The sequence below is a fragment of the Calidris pugnax genome, unplaced genomic scaffold, assembly GCF_001431845.1.
Source record: "Calidris pugnax isolate Ruff unplaced genomic scaffold, ASM143184v1 scaffold155, whole genome shotgun sequence".
Classification (NCBI taxonomy): Eukaryota; Metazoa; Chordata; class Aves; order Charadriiformes; family Scolopacidae; genus Calidris; species Calidris pugnax.
This window is the reverse complement of record NW_015090886.1, coordinates 394125-421715: the sequence shown is the minus strand read 5'-3', so window position 1 is coordinate 421715 and position 27591 is coordinate 394125. Positions and strand designations below refer to the sequence as shown.

Here is a 27591-nt window from a genome sequence, read left to right as displayed (position 1 = left end):
CGTCCCCGTGTCCTTGTCACTGCCGTAGAGCCCAGTCAGATCACATTTTCTTTTATTCCCTCTGACACTGGTTGTGGTCACAACAAAACTCATCTCATTAAGGAAACGCTGAGGATAGCTGGAAGGGGAAATGGATCCCCCCATCTGGTAAGTGCCAGGTCGTGCCAGTGGCCCGTGCTCGCCGTGGCCCCGGGCACTGCAAAGCTGTGATAGAGAAGGCAGGTCGTGTGTCCTGGGTGTGCAAACACGCTCCAGCAGCCTGAGCCATGGCGCAGCAGCCGAAGGGTTAATCCTGCCAGCGTGCAAACATCCTCCAAACGGCACCGATGGGAGCAGAGCCTCTCCGCTCTCTGAAAGCTGGCAAACAAATTAAAGCAATGTTGCAACTAATGCGTTTCTTTGCAGCAGAGAGGAGGAAAAGCACCGCTCAAAGGCTGAGGAGACAAAGGCAGTGCAGATGGGTGCTGGGGGACCCGGCGAGCGCCACGTGCTCCGCTCGGAGCTGAGCTGAGATTTGCTGCTCCAGCTCCGTGACGGCGGCTGGAATAACCTGGGGACGATTTATGGGAACCGTGTCGGGGCCAAAGGGGCAACTTGCCTGAGAAAGGCTGGAGCTGGGAGTTACTCTGGTGTCGCTGCTCCTCGGTGTTTGTGTCCCAGTTCTCCAGGAGGAATCGTGTTGTGCAGGGAGGGAATATAGCACTATATGCTCCAGGCATATAGATTAGTGTGCCTTCTCCCCGGCAGCTGCCTGACACACAGCAGTCCAGCAAAAATGAGGTCCCACTTGGCTTCTTGTGCTCTTATTTGCCTTGAAGAGAAATTAAACGGAGAGATGTAAATCCCCTAAAACAATTTAATGAAGCTGGTGGCTGTGGTGGCCCCGGTGGAGCCAGGTCCAGGGCTGGTGGGTGCCTGGGGGAGGAGGCTGCTTGGCACGAGTTTGGTGGCAGGGAAAGAGCTGGTGGAGTTGGGCAGCCTGTTGTTTGAGGGCTGCTGCTGGTCCCTGGCATGGCCTTATCGTTGTCCCCCGTTTACAGAAATGACACGTTTCTCCCATTATAAATGGGGGGGGCTTTGATATCCTCCACCAACAGCCCAGCTCATGCAAGGAGCAGATGGAGCCCATCTTGAACGTGCAATCTCAGCAAAAGCAAAGCCAATAAGTGAGTTAATTACCAGGACGTTATGTGAGAGCTGGGGATTCCCAGGGGATGGTGAAGATGAAGCAGCCCTTCGTTCTCCATCCGCAGCTGCAGGAGCCGCACACGCTGCAGGGGCCGGGGGACTCGACTGGCCACCAAAGGAGCTGAGCTTCCCTCCCTGGGGACAGCTCGCCTGCAAAAACCCTCAGCAGACCCACTCAGAGCTCTGCAGATATTATCGAGGTTTTATCTGTCCCTTCCCTGGCGGTTTTCCTGCCTGTGTCTGGTGAGGCATACTCATGGCGTGGCTGCAAAGTGCCAAGCGGTGTCTGCTCTCCTCAAGACAGTTGTGGCCCCGTGAAAATATGAACGTACCCGAGGGCAGAGCATCTTTTGCCTTTGTCTCACTGCTGAGCAAAATTGGGAGAGAAAGTATAGCAGCTCCTAAACTCCCTGGTTTAATGGTGAATTTTAACTGGGCTTGAAAGACATCTGCCCCCTCACCTGGTACCTTCGGGGCAGCTTTGCAGTGTCCCCTGGCCGTGCAACACCTGCCTGGGGACATGGAGGACTTTCTAGCCGAAATGGAAAGACATCTGCCCCCTCACCTGGTACCTTTGGGGCAGCTTTGCTGTGTCCCCTGGCTGTGCAACGCCTGCCCGGGGACATGGAGGACTTTCTAGCTGAAATGCCCTCCTGGAGGCAGCACGCTCAGCTCTGGCTGCCGGAGGATGCGGATGTGCTGGTTTGCCCTCCTTGGTGCTTCCGCTCTCCTCCCCATCAGCTGAGCTAATAAAGTTTGGACTTGTTAAATCCACAAATGGTTTCAAACTCGATTGCCCTGGGCTGGCTCGCAGCTCCCGTCCACCCCTCCCCTCGTGTGTCTGCCGGGGAGATAAGGATGGCAGTGCCTTTAATTCCTCACTTATGCATCGACTGCCAATTCTCCTGCCCGCTCACCCTTGATAAATATTGCACAAAGATTTGGCTGCCAACGTGCTGGAGATAAAGGTCCAGTCCCGCCAGATCTCCTTCCTCTGTGCCTTTTGTCTTGTTATGTGTCCAATTTGTTAAACAACTCACCTGCTGCAAGAGAGGCTCTTCCTGTCCCCATTCCTGCTTTGGATTATTGCTAAACCTCTGAGCGAGCTCCCTCCTCCCCGCTCCAGCCTTGGGTGGGAATCGAGGACTAAGAAAAGGCGCTGTCATTTCCAGGCCTTGAATTGTCATTGATTGGGGGATCAATAGCAGAGCCTGCCTTGGCTCAGCGCTCTCCCGGCCTGGCAGGATCCTCTTCGCTGGGGTCGTGCCGGTGCCGAGGTGCTGCCCTGTCATCCACGAGCCCGTCCCCAGCAGCAGAGGTCTGGGGATGCTCCTGTGCAGCAAACCTACAAAAGAAAGAGCATCAGAGGCTCTGGCCGGGCTTAGCCTTGCTAAAAATCTTCTTTCCAGCACTGTGTCCAGGCTGGATGAGCACAGTTTGGGGTGCCAAGAGAAGGGCTAGTGTTTGGGAGGCATCACTGGAGGTGTGCTGCATCTCCCCCACCCGCCGAGTCTGAGTTTGCTGGAAGTGGCTCCCCCAGCTCAGAAACCCTCCAGGAGCTGAAAGCTGCTTCCTGACTGTGCACAAATGTCTTACGGAGAGTGCAACAGCGATGGGAGCTGCTCGGCTGCGGGCATCATGGCACATCTGGGGAGGATGCCCAGCGCTGATGGTCTCCGTGAGACCGTGCAGACAAGTCCTGTGCTGCAGCAGTGTGTGAGCAATGCTCCTGACCAGGCCTCAAATTTCAGGGCTGCTGTAGGGGAGAGGACAGGCGGAGGCTATCGATCGGGGTGAGGAGGGAGAAAGAGAGGAGGGATGGTCTCAAGCAACCTTATCGCTGCGAATAGATCCGGTCGGCAGCATCTGTTAGAGCCGATATCCCCCCTTTGCATCCTCTCATGCAGCGTCCTGAGCGGTATCTCTCTCTCCAAATTAAAAAGGAGATGAGTGATGCTTAGATCTGGAAGTGTTTGAACTCAAATGTGGCACATGTGTCTGTTATTCACGCTGTCCTGCTGGAAGAGCAGCTGTCTCGGGCAGCTTCAGACGCTATTTAGCTTACAGGTCCCTGGATTCCCCACTTTGGGGGTGGTTCTGACAACACCGTTTGATCACTATCGCTTCTAAATCCATAAGAAATGTCATCTAAAGTGCAACAAATAACGTTCTGATTATCTGCTGGATCCTAATGCTACTCCCTGGAGATAACAAGCTGCAATTTTCCCCCTGGGCCATACAATAATCGCCCCAATTACTCCCAAGCAGTGGTTATTAAACTCATGGCACTGCTTTCATTTACAAAGCAAAAATAATTAAGCAGGTGTCTATGCTCACTGTTTGGCTGGGGGTGACCAGGGTTATTTCTGCTTTGTTCTGGGAAAGAAACTCTCGGCGGCTATGGAAAACCTCCATGGCTTTTCCGCTCTGTGTGGCACAGTTCTGTCAAGAATGGTACAGAGAAGCCACCGGATGATGGACCAAATAAAATGCACTTGGTGTCTGTTAATGCCGGGGTTGGTATCCCAGAGGATGTAACCTCTATCCAGCTATAACATCAGAGGGATTTAGGGAGCTAGCGTGGTTAGCGGAGCTGAAATGTGATGGGCATACGAAATCATCACTCCTTGCAGGAGCTGATGTGCAGGTTTGGGTGAGCTGGATTGGTGTCGGGTATTGCGGGGCTGCGAGCAGGACACCGGTGTCCTGTCCCGGCACAGGCTGTGGCAGTGTTGTATCCCAGCTCCATCAGCCTCAGAGTAGACAGGACAACGTCCCCTTACCTCGTCCCTGGGCAAACCTGCAATGAGAGCAATGCTGCAGCTGAGATTTGCCCGTTGCTGCTGTGTCTGTGGGCACACATGCATGCTTGCTCCCCACGGATGAGTGTGTTTCTGCACCCACACACGCGGCCAACATGCACGGGCTGGCTTGGACGCAAGGCTTCCCGTTCCTCCAAGAGCAGAGCAGTGAAAGCAGCAAGAGGGATGACCGGGACGGAGGGAGGCAGTGCTGCTGGTGAATTATGCATGACACAGGGAGGAGAGCCCTTATCTGCACGGACAAAGGCCTGTGCCAGCCAGCCCGGCTCTCCGCTCTACCTGTACCTTCCTTTCGCCCGCGCTTTATCTCCGCTCCCAGCTTGTAATTCAGCCCAAATATCAGAGGAAGCTGGAAGATTAATTTTCTCTGTTTGCATGGCAAAGGAGAGGGGACGCGCTCTCACTCCAGACTCCCAGCTGCTTAATCCACCGCTGAGGCCTGCCGAAGGAAAAGGCACAAAATTTATCAGTGTTGGCAAGTTGCTGGGGTGCGGGGAGGGGTGTTCGGACCCGGCGGCTGCGCTGAGCCCGGGGCTGGACGCCGGCCCCCCACAAGCAGGTCGTGGGCTCTCACAGCAGGGCTCGGTGTGCCTGATGTGCATGCAATTTTTTGGGGGCTCTAGGAAAATGCAAAACCTTTCCCCCACCCTAGAGCCCAGAGGGATGTGTGGGGCTTGGGAGAGCAGGAGTCATTCCCTGCCCTGGCACCGAGTGTGACCCGCGTGTCCTTCCAGCGTGGGAATGTTCACGGCTGCAAGTTGCTCAAATATTTAAGAGATGACAACTGTATTATCACAAAAACGAGATGAAGATCCTCTGAGTTTAAAGCAGGAAACATCAGCTCAGCTCATATTTTCCACTCTTAGCTTACTCCCTGGCTTAAATGAAATCATAAATATCAGCCCACAAAGGTCCTTTGTCACTGCTCGCAGCTCCCAGCAACAAGAGGTCATTCATTAAAAGCCAGATGAAGGCAATAGAGACTCCCATTGTTTTTTAACGAGTTCAGGGTAAGGCTGTGGCTTCTCTGCTGACATTAATACACTGTTTTGCTACGAGGAGCAGAGAGGATGGACCGCGTGTCGTCGCAGACAGGCTTGGCTGATCCCATCCAAGTGCTCCTTACCCCGACGCCAGTCGCGGTGGGGAGGAATTATCCTGGGTTCATGCAGGCAGGAGATCACAGATAAACCTGGTTTCTCCTTCAGGCCGACGGCGTAACCGTGGCTCCTTCGGCACCCTCCTGGCAGCCCGCACGGGCGATGCGCCCAGCAATATTTTGCACAGATGAGCGATGGCTGAGACCCCGCAGCTCCCACCCAACGGCATGAGCGTGATGCCATCTGCCGGCCTGCGGCTCAGGCCAGGCGCGAGAAATTAGAAATTAATTCCCCCAAAAAATCCAGTTTCCTCCGGCTAAACCCAGGCTGCCCTCCCTGCTCAGGCTGCCGGGTATTTTCCTCACGCTACTGAATCATTCCTTTTTGAAACCTGTGCTGCATTAATGCATCAAGAGAATTGCACCTAAGATGGTTTTTTTTCTGCTTTCCTCCCCCCTCTCATCTTAAAGTTTCTAGTTCCGCTTCCTTTCCCCCCGCCCTTTTTTTTTTTTTTTAATGACTGTTGATGAAGACCATCATTTTCTAACTGGTTTTGGATTAAAAGGAACTTAATAAAGGTTTCCCCTGAGCACAAAGCTACACAAATGGGTTTGCAATTCTGGAGTTAATTAGGCAGGAGCCGGGCAGACAGATTTGTGTTTGTGAAGCTCCACCAGAGGATGAGGCTGGGAGGGAAAGGTTTGTTACTGCAGGGCTGCTTGCTAGCACAGCGAGGTGCCGGGGCAGATTTCTTTGCGTTCTTCCCCAAAATATTGAGGCATGAGGTCACCAGCAAACCCATTGGCATCGTCTTAAGCAAAAATCCTGGTCACATCGTGGGGTCCGCAAGTGCTGCCCAGTGAGGGAGTCTCTGGTGGCTGGAGGAGGCGAACAGGCTAAAGACCAAACGGATCGAGACTGCAGGAGGAACTGGAGGAGAATTTCTGCTGCCTGAAAATGTGAAGTGCTTCCGCCAGTAATCGCCGGAATCATCAAATTAGCATAAATTCTATTAACGGTTTCCCAGATGAGACATTTCAAAGCTTCTCCCTCCCCTCCCCGACACAAACAAAAGAGAATATAATTACTTTGCAATAAGGCAGCTCCTGAAAAGGCCCTCAATCTTCATGCCTTTTCTTCTCCCTTGAAGTAAAGCAATATATGAAAGGTGCTTCTGACCTCTCTTCTCATCATGCATCAGTCAGGAAGGAGGAAGAAAAACCTCTACAAAGCTTTTAGAGACTGGGGTTGGGACCAAGCAAGCAGCGTGTGCCATAGGGCATGGCCTGTTTGCCATGTCCAGGGCACATCAGCAAGGAAGGGGGTTTCTGAGAAGCTTTTTTGGGATACTCAGTCCCTGATGCCCTTGGAGCTCCCACCCACCATGTTTCGGAGGAGGATTTGAAAGCACGACGTCTGAACACATATGGAAGAAATTTAATTTGCGTAACACTGAAACCCAGTACCTAACGCAGTAACTCACTACAAGCACCACAGGGGCAATAATCTAAAATAATGTGCCTTTTTATTGGCACGAGATGGCGGATGACAATTTAAAAGAGAATTTCCTTATGAGCAAAAGCCTCCTTAACTCTTAAGAGTGACACTAAAACAACTCGCCTGCCTATAAATATGATCTGCCAATAGAGACATGTTAGCTGTGAAGATTTAATTACAGGCAGGAGCTGCAAGAGGCCCCGGGGCTGACACCAAAACAGCTGAACCTCCTCAGAAATGGGTGTGCAAGAAGTGCCAGGGTGGGCTGTGCATGCACAGGAGGCGCTCGGCAGGGCCAGGTGCAACTACCAGCTTCCCACTTGCTTTCCAGACTGGGGCAAATTGGGGTTTTGGGTAATTTTCTGTGCTATGAGGTCAAATATCAAGGTCAGTGCCTTTCTTTTGCTTCACCGTTCACTTGGATGATGAGTCATGTCTCTTCTGGGCCTCAGTTCCCCTATAAAATGTAGATAATTTGGACTATCTTCCTCAAGGAAGCTTCATTAGTGTTTACTTTTCGGAGGACCTTGAGGCTTTTTACAATCTATTATGAATTAATTATTATTAATTAAGTTAAAACAGACTATATAACCTAAATAAAGCTGTTCTGAAAAAGCAGCTGGATGTTAGACAGCAATCTGCTTTATGAACTCCCTTTCCCACTTAGCAATTTTAAGCATTTAGTTCCGCTTTCTAATTGCTAATATCCATTCTTCAATTACCCGCTGTTTTGTTTCAGATTTAAAAGATTAAAACGCATTGCTATTTTATGATTATGTGATTTTGCTTCCTGTAATTGTTGGGGTTTGGCTTGTGTTTTATCGTGTAGCACATTAAACGTCTGCGAATGGGAGACTTGTACGTGGCTTGAAATGGGGTTTTGCCTTTCGGCAGGTGGGATGGATCGGTGGAAACACTCAAATCAGTGTTTCAAAGACAAAAATCAGTCGAGGCATCATTTCTCAAGCAAGAACACGTAATAAACGGCCTCCCAGTGGGTACCAATGCTCTGAACCAGATACGTGATGCATCCAGCACCTGGCGCAGGCCTCATGGCGCGCTGCAGAACCAGCGTGTGGGTGACTCAGGCCCACCCGTGACGTGTACTAATGGCATTGCTTAAAATCACAACTGGTTCTCAGCCCTAGGACCGTTTTTTTCTCCCCAGAACAGCCCCTCTGGTGCCAAAGGCCGCGCTCGGGCCCTCAGAGGAGCAGCAGCAGCCCTCGGTTCCGCGGGCCCTAGGCCCTGCCGGCGTCCCCGGCCTGCTCTGTTGCTAAGCAACGCGCGCCGGCGCCAGCAACCAACAGTAAAGATGGCGCCCGGCCGGCTTCAGCGCGCGGCCGTTCAGGCCCCCTTCCGCCCTCGCGCCGGGGTGCGGAGCAGAGAGGCCACGCCCTCAGCAGACATGGCGCCGGCTCGGCTCCAGAAGTCGCAGTGAAGAGAGCCAATCAGAGGCCGGGAAGCGGGGAGCGGGCTGGGATTGGCTGGCAGCGGGGATTCAAACCGAAGTGCGGGGCGGTTGGGCTGGGCGGTTGGAGCGGGAGCTCGGGCCGGGCCGGCGGCTGAGGTGAGTGCGCGGGAGCGGGAGGGCGGCTGAGGGGCAGCGGCGGGGCCCCGGTACCGAGCCTGGCCTAGGGGTCGGGTCCCCCGTAGCGGACCTCGCCTAGGGGTCGGGGCTCCCCTCACCGGCCGAGGGGAGCTGCCGTCCTGGGCCTGGGCGGCTCCGGCGCCGGTTTCCTCAGAGGCCTTTTCCCTCGCTGCCTCGTTCCTTCGCCCTCCCCGGCCTCTGCCGTCGGGTTGAGTGTGGGGCTGATAATCCTGGGGCTGGTAATTAAGGCACGGAACTGTAGAAGTGCCCCTTGCTGTGAGTTAAGCAGCCTATAAGGAATGGAGGAGGCCCTTTTAGCAGGGAGCTTTTCCTCAATTTGTAGTCTACATAATATTAGAAAGTCCTGGGAAACGTGTTTCTGTAGAGTCAGTAACTGTGAGCAGAGTATCTGAAAGCTTTCCAGGGTGAAGTCCCGAGCTCTTAACTGCTCTGCTGTGCTGTGCTCCCTCCTGGCACCTCTCCCAACTACGTTTGCACCTGCTTCTAGTGCTGATTTATTAGTCAAGGCTGCCCTGTGTGTTCCAGCAACCTCTCGCATTAGTGAGGTAATTTCTGTGTTGCTGAGCTGGAGACTTTCCTCTTCATTGCTTCTGTTTATGTCATTGTTGCTACTGCTTGTGGAAAATGTGCTGACTGACTGAATTTTAACAGCTATTTGCAGTAGGAGCTCTAGCTTAAAATGCAGCTAAATTTAAAACTGAATTAAAATTCCCCAGAATGTTGCTCCTATTTTTATCTTATGAAGCTTTGAAAACTTGCAGATTTTTAGTGGCCTATATTGTACCAAGTTATTTGTAGACAGGGCATGAGCTGTGCTCTGCAGCCTTCCAGAAGGAAAATGATTTGGGATTCCTCAACTTGCCTTGGGCTCTGAGCCTCTGTAGTGTCCTGGAGAATACTGGGACCAATAAGGTGGGGAGCTGCATTGCCACTCTCTGTAGGCCTGCTGTCTGCAAGCTGTGGAGGGCTGAGGATCTTCATTCCCTAGGAAAGAATTTGGATGCATAAATCTTCATAAAACATAACTCTTAATGTTTTTTTCTTTATGCAGCTTCTAAAACTTGCCTTAAAAAAAACCTAAAGCCCATTAATTCTGAAGCTGTTTCTCTCTTCTTTGGGCTGGTAACATGTTCTCTTTTTGGAGGTGGGAGGAAAGGGCTGGGCTGTTTATTTAGCTCTGGTTTCTTGGCAGGAAAATGGAGACTGCGATGCTGAACTTGCGGAATCTGTATGATCAACTTACGCGCCAGGCTGAAGCTTTAAGTGAAGGAAATGAATGCAGTGAGTTCTGTTTCTGAAGTGGGTTGTGCTGTGTTTGCTGTAAGAATATAAACATGCAAACAGAGATTATTAGCTGTTATGGAAGAATCTGATGGTGATGGATGCTAGGGGTAATAAGACTGCTGCAGGCAGTCAGATTCAAGAGTTTCTTTTCATTGTCAAGAAATACGAAGTCACAGGTTGAACTTCTAGGCAGGGCCACATTCTGCTTGTAGCAAGTGGACTTCATCTGTGCAGGGTCTCCTGTTCTAACTGTTGTGGTTAATAATCACACAAAGGTGGTGGGTTGAAAAACTGCGAGATCTCATGAACATCTAGAATGTAGGTGGGTTTGCTGAAAGGCTGGCTTCTCTACTCCTTAGTTAAGAGCAGGTTATATTAATAGAGATCTACTGTCAGTGAAGGAGGGCTGCTGCATCCCCTCTGCTTGCCTGTGTAGCTAAAGATATATGTATCTTCTCTCCAGAGTTTATTCAGTTAGCAAAGAACTTTGAAGAGTATCGGAGAAAAATGCAGAAAACGGAGCATGAGCTTGGCAGGTACAAAGATCTTCTCATGAAAACTGAAGCTGAACGTAGTGCTCTGGATGTGAAGCTGAAACACGCTCGCAATCAAGTGGATGTGGAGATCAAACGAAGGCAAAAAGCTGAAACAGACTGCGAAAAGCTGGTGAGTAATTCCTTTGTTACCAGTTGGCTCTTTAGAGTGTGGAGACAAGGTGATTAAACTGCATTGATCTATGGAAAATAAGGACTGGCACTACCGATAACGTCTTTCTTGGGAAGGAAAAAAAACCCCAACAACAACAAATTGGCTTGGCTCCTGGTAGTAGCCGAACTGCTCTGGTCTGGAAAAAGGCTGCTGTTTGGAGCTGAGCTGCCATTACCTGTCGGAGCACGGGCTCTGCAGCCATTAGCAGTCAATTGACACAAGTTCTGAGAGCCTATCTGTGTGGTATCTCAAACGCCTCGGATTGGTTCATCCAGTAATTAAACATGGCTTATCCTGTGACAGCTGCTGATATTATCTACCTTTACAGGAGCGGCAATTGCAACTGATTCGGGAGCTGCTCATGTGTGATGCCTCTGGGAGCATTCAGCTGAGTGAAGAACAGAAGTCTGCCCTGGCCTTTCTTAACAGGCCACAGGCTTCTCTCGGGGGTTCAGACAACAAAAGGTGGGCAGTGTTTGTCTGAGCAACATCAGTCTCAAACAGCAATCCAGCTGTGTACCTCTGTGATATGTACTGCAACCATATCAACAGAATCTTCCTTTTTATCCCAGTTTGAAGTACAGCTCCTCTGAGTCAGTAAGATTGTTCTGGAACCAGGACTGACTGAAAGCCAAAACGATACATGTCTCTTCTAATTTTTGATTTTTTAGGCTGTCTACAATAGATGAATCTGCCTCGATTCTGTCAGACATCAGCTTTGACAAGACTGATGAGTCACTGGTAATGTAACTCCAAGTTCCAAAATTGTCCTCCACTGTAAAACCTTAGAGGTGTGCAGTAGTCTCTAGAGACGCCTTGTGTTTAGATTACTGGGGTATTAAACTGGTAGAGCTGATTTGCATTTCTCTGGTGTGCTATTGGCTAAAACTTAATGAAAGTCCTGGCCAGAGGCTGTGTGGTATTTACACTGAGCTAACTGGAGCTGTGTATTTCCCACAGGACTGGGATTCCTCTGTGGTGAAAACTGTCAGACTGAAAAAGAGAGAGAAGCGGGTATGTTCAATTCTTCCTCTTCAAATAGATTCTATTGTTAGCCTTAGCTGACACAGTGTCACCATCTGTCATCTCACAGCCACCTATAATGATGTCTGAGCTACTAATCACAATCAAACTTCAGATGGATGTGCTGCTACTAGAATTCAACTCTGCTGTGTGGATTTAGATTAAAAGTTAATTCTGATGTCGTTGTTTGTCTACTGAAAATGACTGGAGTTCCACATACCTTGTTCTGTTATGGCCTAGAGTTTGCAAGAAAGCACTTGGAGATGATTAACAGCTACCAGATTAGGGGGAAAACATGTAGGAAGTTAATATTTTTCTATTCTGTAAAGGAGCTTGTGCTTGTTCTGGGCTGCTGTTAGTATGCAGTAGGCACAGGTGGGAAAGGACAGCCTGAAATCATAACTAGCCCAGTTGGAAAGAGTCTGGGACTTGCTTAGTTGCTCTACTTTTTATGTGTGTGGGTTTGGTCGTTCTTTTTCTTCCTTCTTTCTGTTTTCTGAACTGGATTATAAAGCTGGCTAGAAAAATTATTTGAAAGAGCAGCATATAGAGGTCTCGTGATACTTCATGTCAGCTTCAAGGTTGCCATGAAGAGCAGAAGTTAATGGATCTGTGGTGTGTGCAGAGAGTTGTTCAGTCCTTCTAGTTGTACTGAACTAGTGTAACACTAAGTTAACAGTGTTAACTGCCTCATAGACAAAAACATACTGTATTTTTTCAGCGGTCTTCCAGGCAGTTCATTGAAGGCCCCCCAGGTCAGAAGAAAACCAGATCAATTGGCTCCACAGCGGACCAGGTATGGTGGTCCCAGCTGTGTTTGTGTGTGTTTAAAGTAGTTGTTCTTTGTTGTTCATATTGTGTATCTGTTTCTAGGGCCAAAAATGAGAAAATTCTATGTCCTGTCAGTATTGCTGTCACTAACTGCATGTTTCTATTTACAGGGGAATGAATCCATAGTAGCAAAGACAACTGTCATGGTCCCCAGTGATGGTGGCCCAATTGAAGCCATCTCTACTATCCAGACCGTGCCTTACGGTCTGAAGAGACGGAGAAACAGTGGTAGGTGTCACCTCTCTGTTTGTCCCAGTCCTGAAGGAACTACTTCATAGGCTGGAGGTTACAGTCCCTCCAGGACTTGGGCAACTGCCAGAGGTTTATAACGCACTTGCTTTGAAGCAAAGGTTATGGAGGGGGTGATTCCATTCAGTCAACGCTCCTCTTCTCTCTTCCAGGTCCTTTGCAGCCCTGGAGCAGCGAGTCCAGCCTAGGCAATAAGCAGCCAGAATCCAAATCGGAGACTGATGGCTCTAGCACCCCGCAGAGCAATGGGGGAGTGAGACTGCATGATTTTGTTTCAAAGACGGTAGGTCTGCGGGCAGGGAGAATTAGAAAAAGCATCTTCTTCCATTATTTTAAATGTGTGCAAGATCAAGCTCTTGGAAAGAGGCCACCAGCCATTATGTTTCAAGTCAATATTGACTGCAGTGGTTACCTGCGTGGATCAGGGAATATGTTATCCCGTAGGCTTAGCTAATTTCAGTCCTCTGGAGTTACTGCAGTCACTAATCTCTTCCCATCTCTATGCTTTGAATCATTAGGTTATCAAGCCAGAATCATGCGTTCCATGTGGAAAGAGAGTAAAATTTGGAAAAATCTCTCTGAGGTGCAGAGACTGCCGTGTGGTCACTCATCCGGAGTGTCGGGAGCGCTGTCCCCTTCCCTGCATCCCCACCCTGGCGGGCACTCCTGTCAAAATTGGGGAGGTATGTGGAGGGTGAGCTCGGGGCAGCACAGCTCTGACACACACGGGCTGATCTTTGGTTGGGGTTGGAACGTGCTTAGGCTCCAACAAGTGTGCCTTTTCCTGAAGAGCTCCCACTGCTTAGAGCTGCACAATAAAACACAAATGAGCTTGTTAACCATGTTGGACTCTGCCCCTTCCACTCCTTCAATAACCAGGGGGGTGGGCGGTAGGGATGTGATGTTAGGAGGGTGTTGAGTGGTGAATGTGGCAGCTCTGAGTAGGCAATCCTGCAGCATTGAGCTGATGGATGTAGTGCTGCTCTTCTCTGGGCTGATGAAGAAGAAATAACGTTTGTTTTTTAAGGCTAGACCTGGAGATCTTAGCCTGGAAAAGAGGAGGCTGGGGGGAGACCTTACACTCTATAACTCTCTGAAAGGAGGGTGTAGCTGGGGGGGTCGATCTTTTCTCTCAAGGAACAGGCGATGGGACAAGAATAAATAGCCTTAAGTTGTGCCAGGGGAGATTTAGGATGGATATTAGGAAAAAAATTCTTCACTGAAAGGGTTGTCAGCCATTGGAACAGGCTGCCCAGGGCAGTGGTGGAGTTGCCATCCCTGGAGGGATTGAAAAGCCGGGCAGATGTGGTGCTGAGGGACATGGGTCAGTGGGGATCTGGGCAGTGCTGGGTTGATGGATGGACTCTGTGAGCTGAAAGGTGCCTTCCAACCAACACAGTTCTATGATTCTCTCTCACTATGAACTCCTAAGAGTATTTTCCATGTATTGAAGACCCTGAGTATCATTTTGGTTTTTTTTCTCCCCACTCCTGTCTCTTAGGGGACCCTGATGGACTTTGTCCCTTCCACTCCTCCAATGATCCCTTCCATCATAGTGCACTGTGTTAATGAGATCGAGCAACGAGGGCTGCATGAGGTAAAATGGAAATGAGGTGTGAAACAGTGCTAATGAAATGGGTTGTGGTGTTAGGGAAGCAAATTGTTAACTCAAATTTCTCTTATTTATGGTGTGTGTAGTGCTGCTCAGTTAGATGTCTCTGAGTGAGCAACAGTGGCTGTGTGGAGTCCTCAGGTGTGGAGAGGAAGTGGGAGTGGAAGGATGTCAGCTTTGTGTGTGCAGTTGATATTCTGCCTCTAAGCAACACTTTCTGTTAACAGACGGGCCTTTACCGGATATCTGGCTGTGACAAGACAGTGAGGGAACTGAAAGAGAAGTATCTTAGAGCAAAAAATATCCCTTTGCTCAGTAAAGTGGATGATATCCATGCCATCTGTGGCCTTCTCAAGGACTTTCTACGCAGCCTGAAAGAACCCCTTCTCACTTTCCGGTTAAACAAGACTTTTATGGAAGCTGCAGGTAAGGAGTTGCTGAATGACCTCTCCAACTCTTTCCCTAGGCTTTGATGGTCTCGGGGTTAGCTGTCGTGTGAACCGGCAGACCTCGGTGTTCTGGGGAGCCCTCGTGCTTGCAGCTGTGTTGATAATCACAGAATCCCAGAATCTTCTAGGTTGGAAGGGACCTTAAAGATCATCTTGTCCAACCGTCAACCTCACTGACAAAAATAGACACCCCCACAACAAACAAGGAGCATCAGCACTAAACCAGACCTCCCAGCACCACATCAACCTGTCTTTTGAACACCTCCAGGGATGGGGCCTCAACCATCTCCCTGGGCAGCCCATTCCAAGGGCTGAGAACCCTTTCAGGGAAAAAATTGTTCCTAATATCCAGCCTGAACCTCCCCTGGCGCAACTTGAGGCCATTTCCTCTGGTCCTGTCGCCTGTGACTTGAGAGAAGAGACCGACCCCCACCTCTCTACACCCTCCTTTCAGGGAGTTGGAGAGAGCAATAAGGTCTCCCCTCAGCCTCCTCTTCTCCAGGCTGAATAACCCCAGCTCCCTCAGCCTCTCCTCATCAGACTTATTCTCCAGACCCCTCACCATCTTTGTCGCCCTTCTCTGGACCCGCTCCAGCACCTCAATGTCTTTTTTATGGTAGGGGGCCCAAAACTGGACACAGTACTCAAGGTGAGGCCTCACCAGTGCTGAGTACAGGGGGACCATCACCTCTCGGGCCCTACTCGCCACGCTGTTCCTGATACAGGCCAGGATGCTGTTGGCTTTCTTGGCCACCTGGGCACACTGCTGGCATAATGGGAAGGTCTCCTCTTCCAAAACAGTACAGCAGAAAAAAGCAACAAGTTCCAGTGCTTGGGCAGGATACAAAGTTATTACAGTGGCACATGAAGCTTCTGGCTTCCTAGTTTCTCAGGCTGGCTACTGTTGTGGGGGGAACATTACAGCTGGGCCTCTGAGACAACTTTCTGAGGTCTAAACGTTTTTTCCTCAGAAATCTTGGATGAAGACAACAGCATTGCTGCTATGTACCAAGCAGTTGGTGAACTTCCTCAGGCCAACAGGGACACTCTGGCTTTCCTTATGATGCACCTGCAGAGGTATGTTCAAATGGGCTGGGAGTTCTTAAAGGGGGAGGTTGCCACTGGTGCTTTCTCTAATTGGCTCTTGTTACTGCTTGGGAGCATAAAGTCTTTGTTCTGGAAAAAAAACCTGCTCATTCAGAGGCTGAAGTGTGTCGGGGACAGTGGAGTTGTATGACAAGTGAAGGGGAGAAGCTATGTTTTTCTCTTTCTTAATTTTTTTTTCTATTAAATATAGGGTAGCTCAAAGCCCAGAGACTAAAATGGATATTGCCAACTTGGCCAAAGTCTTTGGCCCCACAATAGTTGCCCATGCGGTACCTGATCCTGACCCTATGACACTCCTGCAAGATACTAAGCGGCAACCCAAGGTAGGTGGGCAGAAGGGACTGACCCGGGTGAGTGTATCCCCCTTGAAGAATTCAAATGACTTGGTGGAGGGAGCTGAAGCAGTCTGCTGTCAGTTCTGCTGTCAGTGTGTCAGAGCTGTTTGCCAGTGTGTAACCTCAGCTGCTCATGGGTGTCTGTAGGTAGTGGAGCGACTTCTGCTGCTGCCTATGGATTACTGGAGCCAGCTGATGGTGGTGGAGCAAGAAAACATTGACCCAGCGCATGTAATTGAGAACACCAATGCCTACTCCTCTCCACAGACACCAGATGTTAAAGGTAACCCCTGGGTGCTGCTCTCTTGGCCGTGTAGCTGCTGTATTAAAAAGAATGCCCCTCAATTATAAGCTGCTTGTGAGACTCTTGGAGCTAGCCATTCCTGCACGCTTCATGGAGGAAGAGGGAAGCAAAGCATGCCAGGAAACACCAGATTTGTCTAGTGTTTTTGACAGATGCTAGGGAATATCTAATGTTCCTTGCATGGCAATGAAAGCTTCAGCTGTCCTTGTGTTGCTCACTTGGCTGCCTCTCTTGACAGTGAGCATGCTGGGACCCCTCACCACTCCAGAGCGGCAGCTCTTCAAGACACCATCGTCCAGCTCCCTGTCCCAGCGAGTCCGCTCCACCTTCAGCAAAAGCACCCCCAGGTGAGTGCCCGTGGGTGTTATCCTGAAGGTGTTGGGGTGACTGCGGGTGGTTTGGGTGTTCAAAGAGAACTAAAAATAGACTTTTGGGCCCAGTTCTGGGAGCAGTTTGGATTTACTACTCAGTCAGCTCTCCCTTGATCAGTGCTGTAGAACAGGGCAAGGTGCTTAATGGTTAAGGAGCATCATCTCATGGGAGGGAGAAGAGCACTTTGTTTGGGAGGTGGGCAAAATTTGGGTGAATGACCCCGGGAAAGGAAGAGCTTAGGCCTCTATAATCCAAATCCCAAACTGATATTTTTCTATTTCTCTTGAACTAGATTTGGGAGCAAAAGCAAGTCAGCGGTCCAGCTTGGGCATCAGGGCAACTTCTTTCCCTCTCCTCTGCTGAAGTGAAGTGGACCTGGGAGTCAGTGTTGTCCTGGCATTTGCACACCAATATGCATGAGTACAGTAAACGCGAGTCCTCCGCAGCCCTTGGCAGCTTCTGTAATAAGATCTTTTCCTCTTATCTTTCAGCTTAGCTGACACTTTTAATGGGATTTTATTGTGCAATGTGTTTTTATTATCTAATGTTCTGAATTTAGTATTGGTGAAGGAGGTAACTAGCAGGATTTGTTCAAAGTGTTAATAAAAAAAATCTGCTAGAGGAACTCACTGACAATTTTCAGCAGCATCCAGTCTCCTACCCATGTGAAGTGGAACAGTCATACAAGGGTCGTCATCCAGTCTCCTACCCATGTGAAGTGGAACGGTCATACAAGGGTCGTAAGTGGTTTTTTCTTTTTTTTGAAATAAAACCTCCATAGGTTGGTCTTCACACAGCAGTGACACCCCCCATTGTACTTTGTCAGAATCCTTTTCAAAGAGCACACAGGTCTGTAATTCTTGCCTCGTGCTGTGGTTGTGCGTCCTGTGATCCTGAGGATGGCAGTGTTGCCTTTTCTGATGGGCAGAAGATGCTCTGTTTAATTGACTGCTGGAGGGACTGACTCTTTTCTAAAGTTTCCTGATGCTGTGTTTACAAGGGGGAAATTTTGTAGAGGACTGTCTGTAGATGCAAACCCAAAGGATTCCTGGGTCATCTAAATGTATTACTGTTGCTGCTCATCCAGGTGTGGGGAATGGGGGTAGTTTAATAGCACCCTTGCTTTTGGGAGTCCCCTGATTTTCCTGATGTGACCCTGCCCTGTGCTGTGTGAAAAGATTTGTGGAACACGTACAGAAATTTTAAAGTGTCTGTTTTTATTGAGCTCTGGAAAACTGTCCTATCTGTGCAGTTAAGTAAACCACGACACTCTACGTGACCTATGATTCTGTACTCTGGCTAATGCTTCTCACTTGTGCTAGAGGTGTTTAACCAGAGCCTGTGTGGCATCACGGGAGGCTGTGGGGCCATAATGCTGTGGTGCTGTGCTCTGAGCAGCTCCTGCACCATGGGCTAACGAACCTGGCAGCCTTTGCTGCTGGGGTGCAGGATCATGCACTGGGTAGTTCATGGGTATCCTCATGGGTCCAGTGGAGGAAGGAGAAGAACAGATCTGGTCCCTAATATTTATCAGGAGGTGAAATAGCCTGGGCTGAATGTGGAGTCCTGTGTCCAGCTCTGGAGTCCTCAACAAAGGAAGGACATGGACCTGTTGGAATGGGTCCAGCTACAAAGATGATCAGAGAGCTGGAGATACTGTCCTATGAGGATGGACTGAGAGAGTTGGGGTTGTTCAGCCTGGAGAAGGCTCTGGGGAGACCTTAGAACAGCCTTGTAGTACCTGAAGGGGACTAGAGGAGTGATGGGGAGAGATTCTTTATCAGGGAATGTAGCAATAGGACAAGGGCTAATGGTTTTAAATTGAAAGAGGGGAGGTTTAGGCTACATATAAGGAAGAAATTCTTAACTCTGAGGGTGGTGAGAGCCTGGCCCAGATTGCCCCGAGAAGCTGTGGCTGCTCCATATCTGGAGGGGTTCAAGGCCAGGTTGGAGGGGGCTTGGAGCAACCTGGTCTGGTGGGAGGTGTCCCTGCCCAGGGCAGGGGGGTTGGAACTCGATCTTTAAGACCCTTCCAATTCAAACCATTCTATGGTGTCCTGGGTTGTCTCTCCCTTGCTTGCAGGATCTGGAGGGTCAAGTCCTCTCCTGGCATGTTTGCACCTAGGCTCTGACCAGCTGCAGGAGATGGGGCTGCTGCTCCTCTTCCCCAGTGGGGCCAAGGCCCCAGGACAGCTGGGTGTTTCTGGCCTCGTGCTTTCATACACACCAGATGTACATGAGGGTGGCACTAAGGCATGTTTTTCTTCCCCAGATCCTGTGTCTTGGACACACGACTTGGCTCTTCTCTGGAATGTCCTCTCCCAAACTGGGTCCTTGCCTGATCCTTGTTGGAGCAGAAACTGGGGCATTTGCCGTGGTACCTGCTGGGGGACAGCTGCCCAGGTGGGGACAGATGGGCCTTGGGGACACCTTGGCAAGGCACCCCCACTTCTTACTGATGGTCTGTGCCCATCAGGTGGCCCTGCCAGTGGTTGGAAATGTGGCTGCAGTGCTGGGTTGTGTGTGTGTGTGCCCCCACCTCTGCCTGCCAGGAAGGACACGAGTTCCATGGTGGGGATGTGGAGTAGAGAGGACACATTTTTATCAATGATATAGACAGGGAGATTAAAGGCACCATCAGCAAGTTTGCGGACGATACCAAGCTGTGTGGTGGTGTCGCTACACCAGAGGGACGGGATGTCATCCAAAAGGACCTGGAGAGGCTGGAGAGGTGGGCCCAGGTGAACCTCATGAGGTTCAACAAGAGCAAATGCAAGGTTCTGCACCTGGGCCGGAACAATCCTCGCCACCAATACAAACTGGGGGGTGAGGGATTGGAAAGCAGCCCTGAGGAAAGGGACTTGGGGGTGCTGGTGGAGGAGAAGCTGGACATGAGCAGGCAGTGGGCAGCTGCAGCCCAGAAGGTCAATCCCATCCTGGGCTGCATCAAAAGCTGCGTTGCCAGCAGGTCCAGAGAGGGGATTCTGCCACTTTGCTCTGGTGAGACCTCACCTGGAGTATTGTGTGCAGGGCTGGAGCCCTCAATATAAGAAGGACATGGACCTGATGGAGAGGGTCCAGAGGAGGGCCACGAGGATGATGAGGGGGATGGAGCACCTCTGCTCCGAGGACAGGCTGAGGGAGCTGGGGTTGTTCAGCCTGAAGAAGAGGAGGCTCCGGGGAGACCTAAGAGCAGCCTCCCAGTACCTGAAGGGGCCTACAGGAAGGCTGGGGAGAGCCTGTTTAGAAAGGGCTGCAGTGACAGGACGAGGGGCAATGGCTTCAAGCTGGAGGGGAACAGATTTAGATTGGAGATTAGGAGGGGACTCTTTACTGTGAGGGCAGTGGAGCACTGGAACAGGTTGCCCAGGGAGGTGGTTGAGGCCCCATCCCTGGAGATATTCAAGGAGAGGCTCGATAGGGCAACCTGGTCTAGTTGGGGGTGTCCCTGCTGACTGCGGGGGGGTCGGACTAGATGGCCTTTGGAGGTCCCTTTTGGCCTGGGCAATTCTATGACACTGCAGAGCCAGGGCTGCACCTGATGTGAGCCAGGGGTGTGGAGGGTGGAAACAGAAGAAAGGGCCTATCTCTGGTAGTCTGTGCTCTGGTTGCTTTAGGCTGGAAAGAGACACCTGCTGTGGCACAGGAGAAATCATGTGGAACAGAATTTGAAATATTTATTGATCAAAGAATAGAAAAGGCCTCACTTTGGCCCCAGAAACAGTGATGAATACGTTGTTCCTAGTGATTCCTCTGTTCCTGCAGGGGCAAGTACACATGTGCTTCAAATCATTAACGCAGATATAATCACAACTATATAGTCCTTGATCCGCAGTTAGCTCTTGCTGCTTTTCCACTTAATGCCACTGGACAGGCCAGGACCATCTCTGTCCTCTAGGCAAGTGCTTCATCCTCAGCAGAGACCCCTCAGGGCTTAGTCATATTAGGAGGAAGTCACCTTTGTGAAGCCACATCATTATTGGAAAGGATAGAGTTCTGATAATTGAAGGGAGTTAATTTCTCGTGCTGCCCTAACCTGCACTTAGTTCTGATCTGTAGCAATTCCAAGGGCGTGACAGAGGTCCATGTCTGCAAAGCCAAATTCTCCACCTTCATTCCCTTTCAGAGAAGCAGGACTGAGGGCAAGGTGTGTAAATTTTGGGCGGCCCATTATCTATGGGTAGGCCTGTATTTAATGGGGGAGCAGTGGGGTGGTCTGAGAAGCTGACAGAACCCTTATATCTGTATGACGTGATGGACCTGCTGTTGGAGAGACAGATGGACACAAGTCCTTGATGCTTTCTAGGTTTGCCAAAAGGATGCTCTGCTTTCTCCAGATGGGCTCCCACCATCAGTCTAGATCACTTCCAGGAAATTCTGCAGGCAGGTTGCGGTCAGTGTCTCTGATGAAGCTGTAGATATCATCAGCCTCCCGACTGGGGTGCAGTGTGGCAGCCATCCTCAGCAGCCTCTGCAAACACTCCCTCCTCTCATCTGTCAGCACGGGAATTCTGTAACCTTCCATAAATTTTTCCTTTGCTTCTTGACGTGAATTCCTCCTGTAGAGCAAGAACTTTCCCCAGTAGAGGTTAAGGGCTTGACGGCATTTGGGGCTCAGGGTGTCCCCTGCCTCCTGCAGCTCCCTGAAGATCTCCTCTGCCTGTGCTGGGTCTCTTACGCCATAGAACTCTGCTAATTGCAGCTTTACAAACACAAGGTCAAGGTCTGGATGTCTCTGAAGAATTTGCCTGAGGTCCTGGATGGCTGCCTCCACTATATTATTCTGTCTCTCCCTCTCTGCATTAAGCCACTGTTTCCTATAGCACTTGGCCAAGGCTTGGTAGAGAAGGTGGTAACCTGGATCCTGCTCCAGGGCTCGCTGTAATATCTCAATTGCTCGGTCTGGAGACCGTCGCAGCCAGAAATAAGCTGAAGCTCCGATGACCTCAGGGTCGGAGCTATTCTGTAGACTTTCTTCTATCAAAGCCTTTGATCTATTTTCATCCACTTCTTCCAGTAGCTTGGCTAAATATATTTTGGCTCTGTAATTATTTGGCTGCTCAAGGATAGTTCTTTCCAATTGGGTTATGGCTTTCCTCGCAATATCAGGATACCAGAAGTAACTCCAGGAGGAATAAAGAGCCAGTCCCAGCCCAGCATGGAAATCTGTGTTTGCTGGTTCAAGCATCAACGCCACCTCAAAGCACTCTCTTGCCCGTTCCCCGTTACAAGTTCTGATAGCCAAGAGGGACCAGCCTTTCTGGGCCTGGATGTGTGAGACCAGCCGTGTGTCCCAAGGAGTTGGGCAGAGCTGCTGGATGCGTTCCAGATAGCTCTCAGCCTCCCTGTAGGAGCCCTGGAGGTAGTGAATCCAAGCATAATTCCCGTAGATAATCAAAGACCCAGCAGCAGATGCCCGCTGCTCATCTTGTCTCTCGTGCTCTTCAGCATCTCTAAGGCTTTGCAGAGCTTCTCTGCTCTGGTGTTTCAGCTGGTACAGGTATGCCTGCAGCCCCAGCAGTGCTGTCTGGTTTTGGTGGACTGTGTGTCTGATTTCAACAGCCAGCTTCTGCAGGGCATGCGTTGGTTCAACATGGCCTGTTACACCCAAATGCCAGGTGAAATGGCATTGAAGAGCATCCAAATTCGCCTTCAGTTGTTCAGGGCTACAAAGAGGAAAATGTGGGTTATGAAAAGGCAGGGTGTGGAGGGGTGGGGTCCTGTGGTGCCTGGACAGTGCAGAAAGAAACTCCATGCTGTACGTGAAGCTTTGGAGGGAAGGATGGAGGATTTGCTCAACTCATTCGCTCTCCTCATTTGCTCAACAAATCCCTGGCACTCAAGCTACTAAAGAACCTATAAATCTTTGTTCTTATCAATTCATCTTCAGGGAAACACCTGGGAGGCTTCGTTCCTGGCTTGTTCCCCAAAGGGAAGTCACCAGCACCCGGAGTCAGGGTGATACCTCCTTAGCTAAGGCAAAGGCAAGAAACGGGAGGAGTAGACCCAGGTCAAACCATACCATGAAAACTTCTTTGCTATGGGGAGGAAATGGGGCCTGTGCCTTCATCTGAAGGATGCAACAGGAGATGGCTCAACAAAGAGCCATGAAGACGTTGGACTGGGGCATCTCTTATATGAGGAAAGGCTGAGAGAGCTGGGGCTCTTCAGCCTAGAGAAGACTCAGAGGGATCTTAGAAATGTACGTAAATACTTGCAGGAGGGTGCAGAGAAGACAGAGACAAGCTTCTCCAGTGGTGGAGGGGTGGGCACAAACTGACACGAGGCTCCATCTGCACATTGGGAAACTTTTCTTAAGGGTGAGAACGATGGAGTGCTGGCAGAGATTGCTCAGAGAGGTTGAGGAGTCTCTGTCCTTGGAGATGCTCAAAAGCTGTCTAGATGTGGCCAAGGGAAACCTGCTCTAGATGGCCCTGCTTGAGCAGGGGGTTGGACAAGGTGACCATCAGAGGTCCTTTCCAACCTTGTTCCGAGCACGGACACTGTGCTAAGGCTTGCCAACCCAAAGCCAGGGAGCTTTTTGGGAGCTGCTACAAGAATGGGTGCTGTGCACTCACCTCATTTTTGCTGTGGGTGTAAGTGTCACCGTCACGGAGCGATGGCTCGGGGTGCACCTCTTCCACGCTGCAGTGGGAGCACAGGGCAGCACCCAGCCTGATTTATAGACTGGTCCTTAAATAGAGAAAGTACTTCCTTCTGGGCAGGGTCCGATAAGGTAATCTGTCTTGGGGAAACAAAACTGAAAGAGAAAAGCTTAAACCAGGAAAGAAAGTATCCTGGTCTCCTTGTGTTGAAGCTTCTGCCTTCACCACAAAATGAGACTGGGTGAACTGGGAGGCAGATCTGAGCTCACCTCTGGAGTTGTCATCCTCCCCCTGAAAAGCACCTTTAAAGCTTTTAGAAAGCAACAGAGCTGAGGTGCTGGAAGAAAAGGCAAGTAAATATGGCTCTGCCATCACCGTTATAAGACCAAAGGCTCCACGTGACTCCGCAAGATCTCGGCGCTGGGGCTCATGGGGCTGGTTTTGTCTGGATCCGTCCTGACCTGTGGCTTTTTTACCTGAGACAGCAACAAGGGGGCTGTTTCTAATTTGTTTTGTAGCTATTGAATTTGCATAGTTCTGCATATCTGTGAGGTAGGATGGCTGTGCCTGTGCTAGGCCCCATGGCCTGCCCCAAGGAGCAGGTAGTGCTGCCCGAGGGTCACTGTGCAGCCAGGAGCAGAGAATGGTCCCGGGGCCCTCAGCAGCCCCTCGAGCATCCCTTACCTACTGGTGAATAACACAGATTTGCCACGTGACAGAAACCAGTCTTAGAGGTAACAGGAAAAAATACAGGTAAAGCACAGGATACATAGTGTACCTGGGTGTAACGTGGAATTGAAGCTCTGGGAAGATTCATGTACAGAGCGTAATAGGAAGTACATTAAAAAAAAATAATAGTTCCAAGTAGACCCTAAACTGAGAAGGAAGAAACCGTCAACCTTATAATCATATTCCAGAAGAAGAAAAAGGCATCAATGTAGTTTTTCCCCCTCAGGATGCTGATGAGTCACTGCAGTGATGCCACGGAAGGAGGGAGAATTCATCGTTAGGGGAAGGGGGAAGATGATTTTGTCTATTGTGCTCTTTTTTTTTCTATTACTGAAAACCTTTAATAGAAATTGAGTAATTTGGGTATTAGTTAGTGCTGCTGTAACTGGATGAATGGTAAGTGATTAGACTGAGGTGTTAATTAGCCTATCAATGAGTTCTAATTCTTGAATGCTGGTGGAAGTGTGCTCTCTCTGTGCTGTGGCTTGTGTGAGCTGCTTCTTGGTTGCCTGCCGGGGGACAGGGGTGCTTTGGCTCCCGGGGGCAGTGCTGGCAGAGCCCAGCAGGAATTCAGAGCTCAGGGCACAAAATCACATGGGGTGGGAAGGGACCTCCGGAGATCATCCAGTCCAACCCCCTGCCAGAGCAGGTCCCACCCAGAGCAAGTCCCACAGGAACATGTCCAGGGGGGCTTTTGAACGTCTCCAGAGAAGGAGACCCCACCACCTCCTTGGGCAGCCTCTGCCAGGGCTCTGCCACCCTCCAAGTAAAGAAGTTCCTCCTCATGTTTAGGTGGAACTTCTTATATTCAAGTTTGTGCCTGTTTCCTCTTGTCCCTGGGCACCACTGGAAAAAGACTGGCCCCATCCTCTTGACACCCTCGCTTTAAGTATTTACAGGCGTTGATCACATTCCCCCTCAGCCTTCTCTTCTCCAGCCTAAAAAGCCCCAAGTCCCTCAGCCTCTCCTCATCAGAGAGATGCTCCAGGCCCCTCATCATCTTTGTAGCCTCTGCTGTCCCCTCTCCAGCAGTTCCCTGTCCCTCGGGCCTCGGCAGTGGCTCTTTGGCTCTGTCTCCTGCTAATATTAGGACTGGTTTGAGGAAGATTAGGGTTCTGTGAAATAGCTATTAATATCATACAAAGCTTGGATGGAAGTCAAAAATAACAACAAATGAGAAAACTGCGAACCACAGAGCCAAACAGGAAGCCCAGGCGAGGCTTGGTGTTGTGAGAGATAAACAGTGGGAAGGAAAAGCAAAAGAGCCGCAATAAGATGCAGAGAAGAAAAATACAAGTCACTTTGGAGACCAGTGTTTTGGAGCCAAGGGCCGTTCTCGGGCTGTTACATTGACGGCGCTGATGGGCTCCTCTGAGCTGATTGAAAGGAAATCCTGGTTTATTGGCCCAGACGTTTCCCGAGTTTGGAAAAATACCCGTCTGTCATAAAGCTCCTCTGCGGCCTAGTGGGGAACGGTGAGGGCTGGAACCAGTCTGGTTCCCTAACACCCCCCTGGCCTTGGGGACAAGTCTTCTCTCCTTCCTCTGGGGTCTGTTCCCTGCCCCACAGCGTCCACTGCTGCTGCTGGGCAAGGGACATCCGAGCCCTGGCTGTCACCTCCCTTTGAGAGAGCTATTGCACTTATGATAATCTACGAGCAGGGATGTGGCGTGGGCTGTAGGAATAAACAATCTTTCTGAGACCATACAGGAGCTGGTTAAACACAGCCAGGCCAGCAGGGTCAGAGTCCTTTATCAAGCAGAAAAAGGAAAAACAAAAATCCAGTCTTTGAGCCTGATTCTTCTTGGACGCAATGAAGGAGCTCTGGACCCCAAACCCATCTGCAACGTGGGGCAGGACAGACCCAGCCTGGCAGGGCCATTCTGAATGCAGTGCCCACGGGGCCAGGACGTTTCAAGGACCTTCAGCTGAGGATCAAAGGCCAGAACTAAAAATACATTGAGGTGCGGCAGGACTTTCACTGACAAAGTCTACGTTGTGGTTTAATATTTAAAACCTGTTTCTTGTTAATTGCATCCAAGGTCCTTGCTGGCATTGACGTAGAGGTGAGGCTTCTATGAGTAAGAGGGCAGGTGACAAAAGGGTGATGGCAGTTTCTATTGCACCTTTTGAGATCGTATGGCCCATCCTGCTCCAGGCTGTGCTACTGGCAGTCCTGGGTGTGGGTGTCCACGCTCCTCCAGGGAAAGAACCTGGCAAGAGCTGGGTTTTTCCAGTATCTCCGTGCTTGCACAGAGGTGTTTGGTTCACACGGCTTCAGTGGCCACCACGCAAATCCATGGCCAGGAGTTACGCTGCCAAATCCCTTTGGTCTCTGCCTGCTCAGGACCTAGAGGCTGTGCAGAGATTTGCAGTATCTTTTGCCAGACTAAAATAGATAAACTTTCTCCTAGACAAGTGCTTGTCTACTTTAAGGATGTATATATATTATAAGGCTATCACTTCTGATCACAGCCTTGGCGTTAGTGCTCGGTACCAGCAGATGGCAGAGGGCTTCCATCAGTGTTTTCTGAGACCGAGTTGGGGGTGTCTGTGTTTCCCTTCCCTCTCCAGCCTCCAATGAGCAGCTGTGCTTTAGCACCACTTTTACATTTCTGCCCTCCCAGCTCCATTATTTTTTAGCAATATTCCAATTGCCCTCCCCGCCCCCTTATTTGGATGAAAAGACCTACATTTGGGAACGTGGCAGTTTCCTTTGGGTGTAAACAGGGAGGGAGAAGGGAGCTGGAGAGCACAAGCTGCCTGTGGAGGGCATCCATCCCTCACAGTTCGGCTGGGAAGGGCCCAAGGAGTGACTGGGCAGCAGCTAAAAATGGGAAAGGAAATATTATTTCCATACAATGTATACTGGAGCTGTCAGAGCAGCATCGTGTAAAAACAGCCTCAGCCTCTCCAAAATGTTTGATCTGCTTGTTTTCAAATGCTTTGAAGGTACAACAGAGACCAGCCTCTCTGCGCCCTGATTATTGCACTCACCCAAATTCCCCAGTACGGTAAATTAGATCTATTGAATTCCTGCAGATAAGGGTGGCTGGGGCATTTTGCTTTACTCACACTGGAGATTCAGCTGACATGGAGCCATCAGAGACTGGATTTGGTGCCGTGGGACAGTGCAGGGAGCTCTCTCTGGAGATGGCAGTGAACGGCTTCTCTCCAGACACACCTGATTTCCCCCAAACCAGACAGGAGCTGTTTGTGAAACACTGTCTTCTATAACCTGCAGCAAGAGCTGGGCAGCTTCTCAAGCACCCACAGAGAGCAGAAAAAGGGAGCTGTTAAGTGTTTCAAAATCTTAGGCTGAAATACCTTCCTGAAGTGCCTATCTCTCCTGAATTAGTCTATCTCCAAAAATACGAGGATTCGACTGTTTACAGCTTGGTGAGCCCATGAGGTCACTGCAAAGGCTTGATCAACAGGAGAAAAATAATTCTAGGGAAAAGAAAATAGATGATAGCGAGGGGTTCAGTTAACTGACCTCAAAAACACAGCCCTTGCTGTCTGCTGTCTACGTGACCGCCTCACCATCTCGCACGTTCAAAGGCAGAGTCTGTGAAGCGCTGGAAGACACTCTGATACCAACGAACTCCCCTGGCTCCTCAGGGAGGGCTTCTTATCTCCAAGAGCAAAGCCTTCCCTTCTATCAGCACTCGGAGAGACACCCAACTGTCTCCCAACTGCTCTGATGCCGTGATAAGCCCAGAGCGTTTGCTGCTCACGAGGCTGGGAAGCTCCAGGGGCTGATC

The 27591-nt window shown here is 50.2% G+C and overlaps 2 protein-coding genes across 3 annotated transcripts in view; one reads left to right on the top strand and one right to left on the bottom strand.

Annotated features, from left to right (window-relative positions):
• The first annotated feature begins 8105 nt into the window (after positions 1-8105).
• RACGAP1 (Rac GTPase activating protein 1) lies at positions 8106-17183 on the top strand. Of its 2 annotated transcripts, none has more exons than XM_014947455.1 (17): positions 8106-8177; positions 9412-9500; positions 9967-10169; positions 10540-10676; positions 10883-10952; positions 11172-11225; positions 11956-12030; positions 12176-12293; positions 12467-12597; positions 12833-12997; positions 13816-13911; positions 14154-14352; positions 15347-15452; positions 15673-15805; positions 15965-16100; positions 16360-16468; positions 16786-17183. In XM_014947455.1, exons 2-17 carry the CDS (start codon positions 9416-9418, stop codon positions 16859-16861), a joined length of 1893 nt encoding a protein of 630 aa, XP_014802941.1. In that variant the 5' UTR covers positions 8106-8177; positions 9412-9415; the 3' UTR covers positions 16862-17183. The 2 variants fall into 2 exon arrangements, with proteins under 2 accessions (XP_014802941.1, XP_014802942.1); XM_014947456.1 differs by lacking the exon at positions 8106-8177 and adding an exon at positions 8368-8764.
• A 3101-nt stretch (positions 17184-20284) lies between these two features.
• Positions 20285-27591, bottom strand: part of LOC106891131 — a 99042-nt gene continuing 91735 nt past the window's right edge. Inside the window, exon 4 of the mRNA XM_014947446.1 lies at positions 20285-22159. Within this exon, the coding sequence (XP_014802932.1) occupies positions 20845-22159 (1315 nt within the window). The 3' untranslated portion in view covers positions 20285-20844. The remainder of the gene's footprint in view (positions 22160-27591) is intronic.

What these genes read in the sequence shown, in the direction of transcription:
- RACGAP1 (XM_014947455.1), top strand. Translation starts at nt 9,416, where the DNA reads ATGGAGACTGCGATGCTGAACTTGCGGAATCTGTATGATCAACTTACG. An exon ending in AAGTGAAGGAAATGAATGCA is followed by an intron (nt 9,501 to 9,966) that starts GTGAGTTCTGTT and finishes TCTTCTCTCCAG; the next exon opens with AGTTTATTCAGTTAGCAAAG. An exon ending in ACAGACACCAGATGTTAAAG is followed by an intron (nt 16,101 to 16,359) that starts GTAACCCCTGGG and finishes CTCTCTTGACAG; the next exon opens with TGAGCATGCTGGGACCCCTC.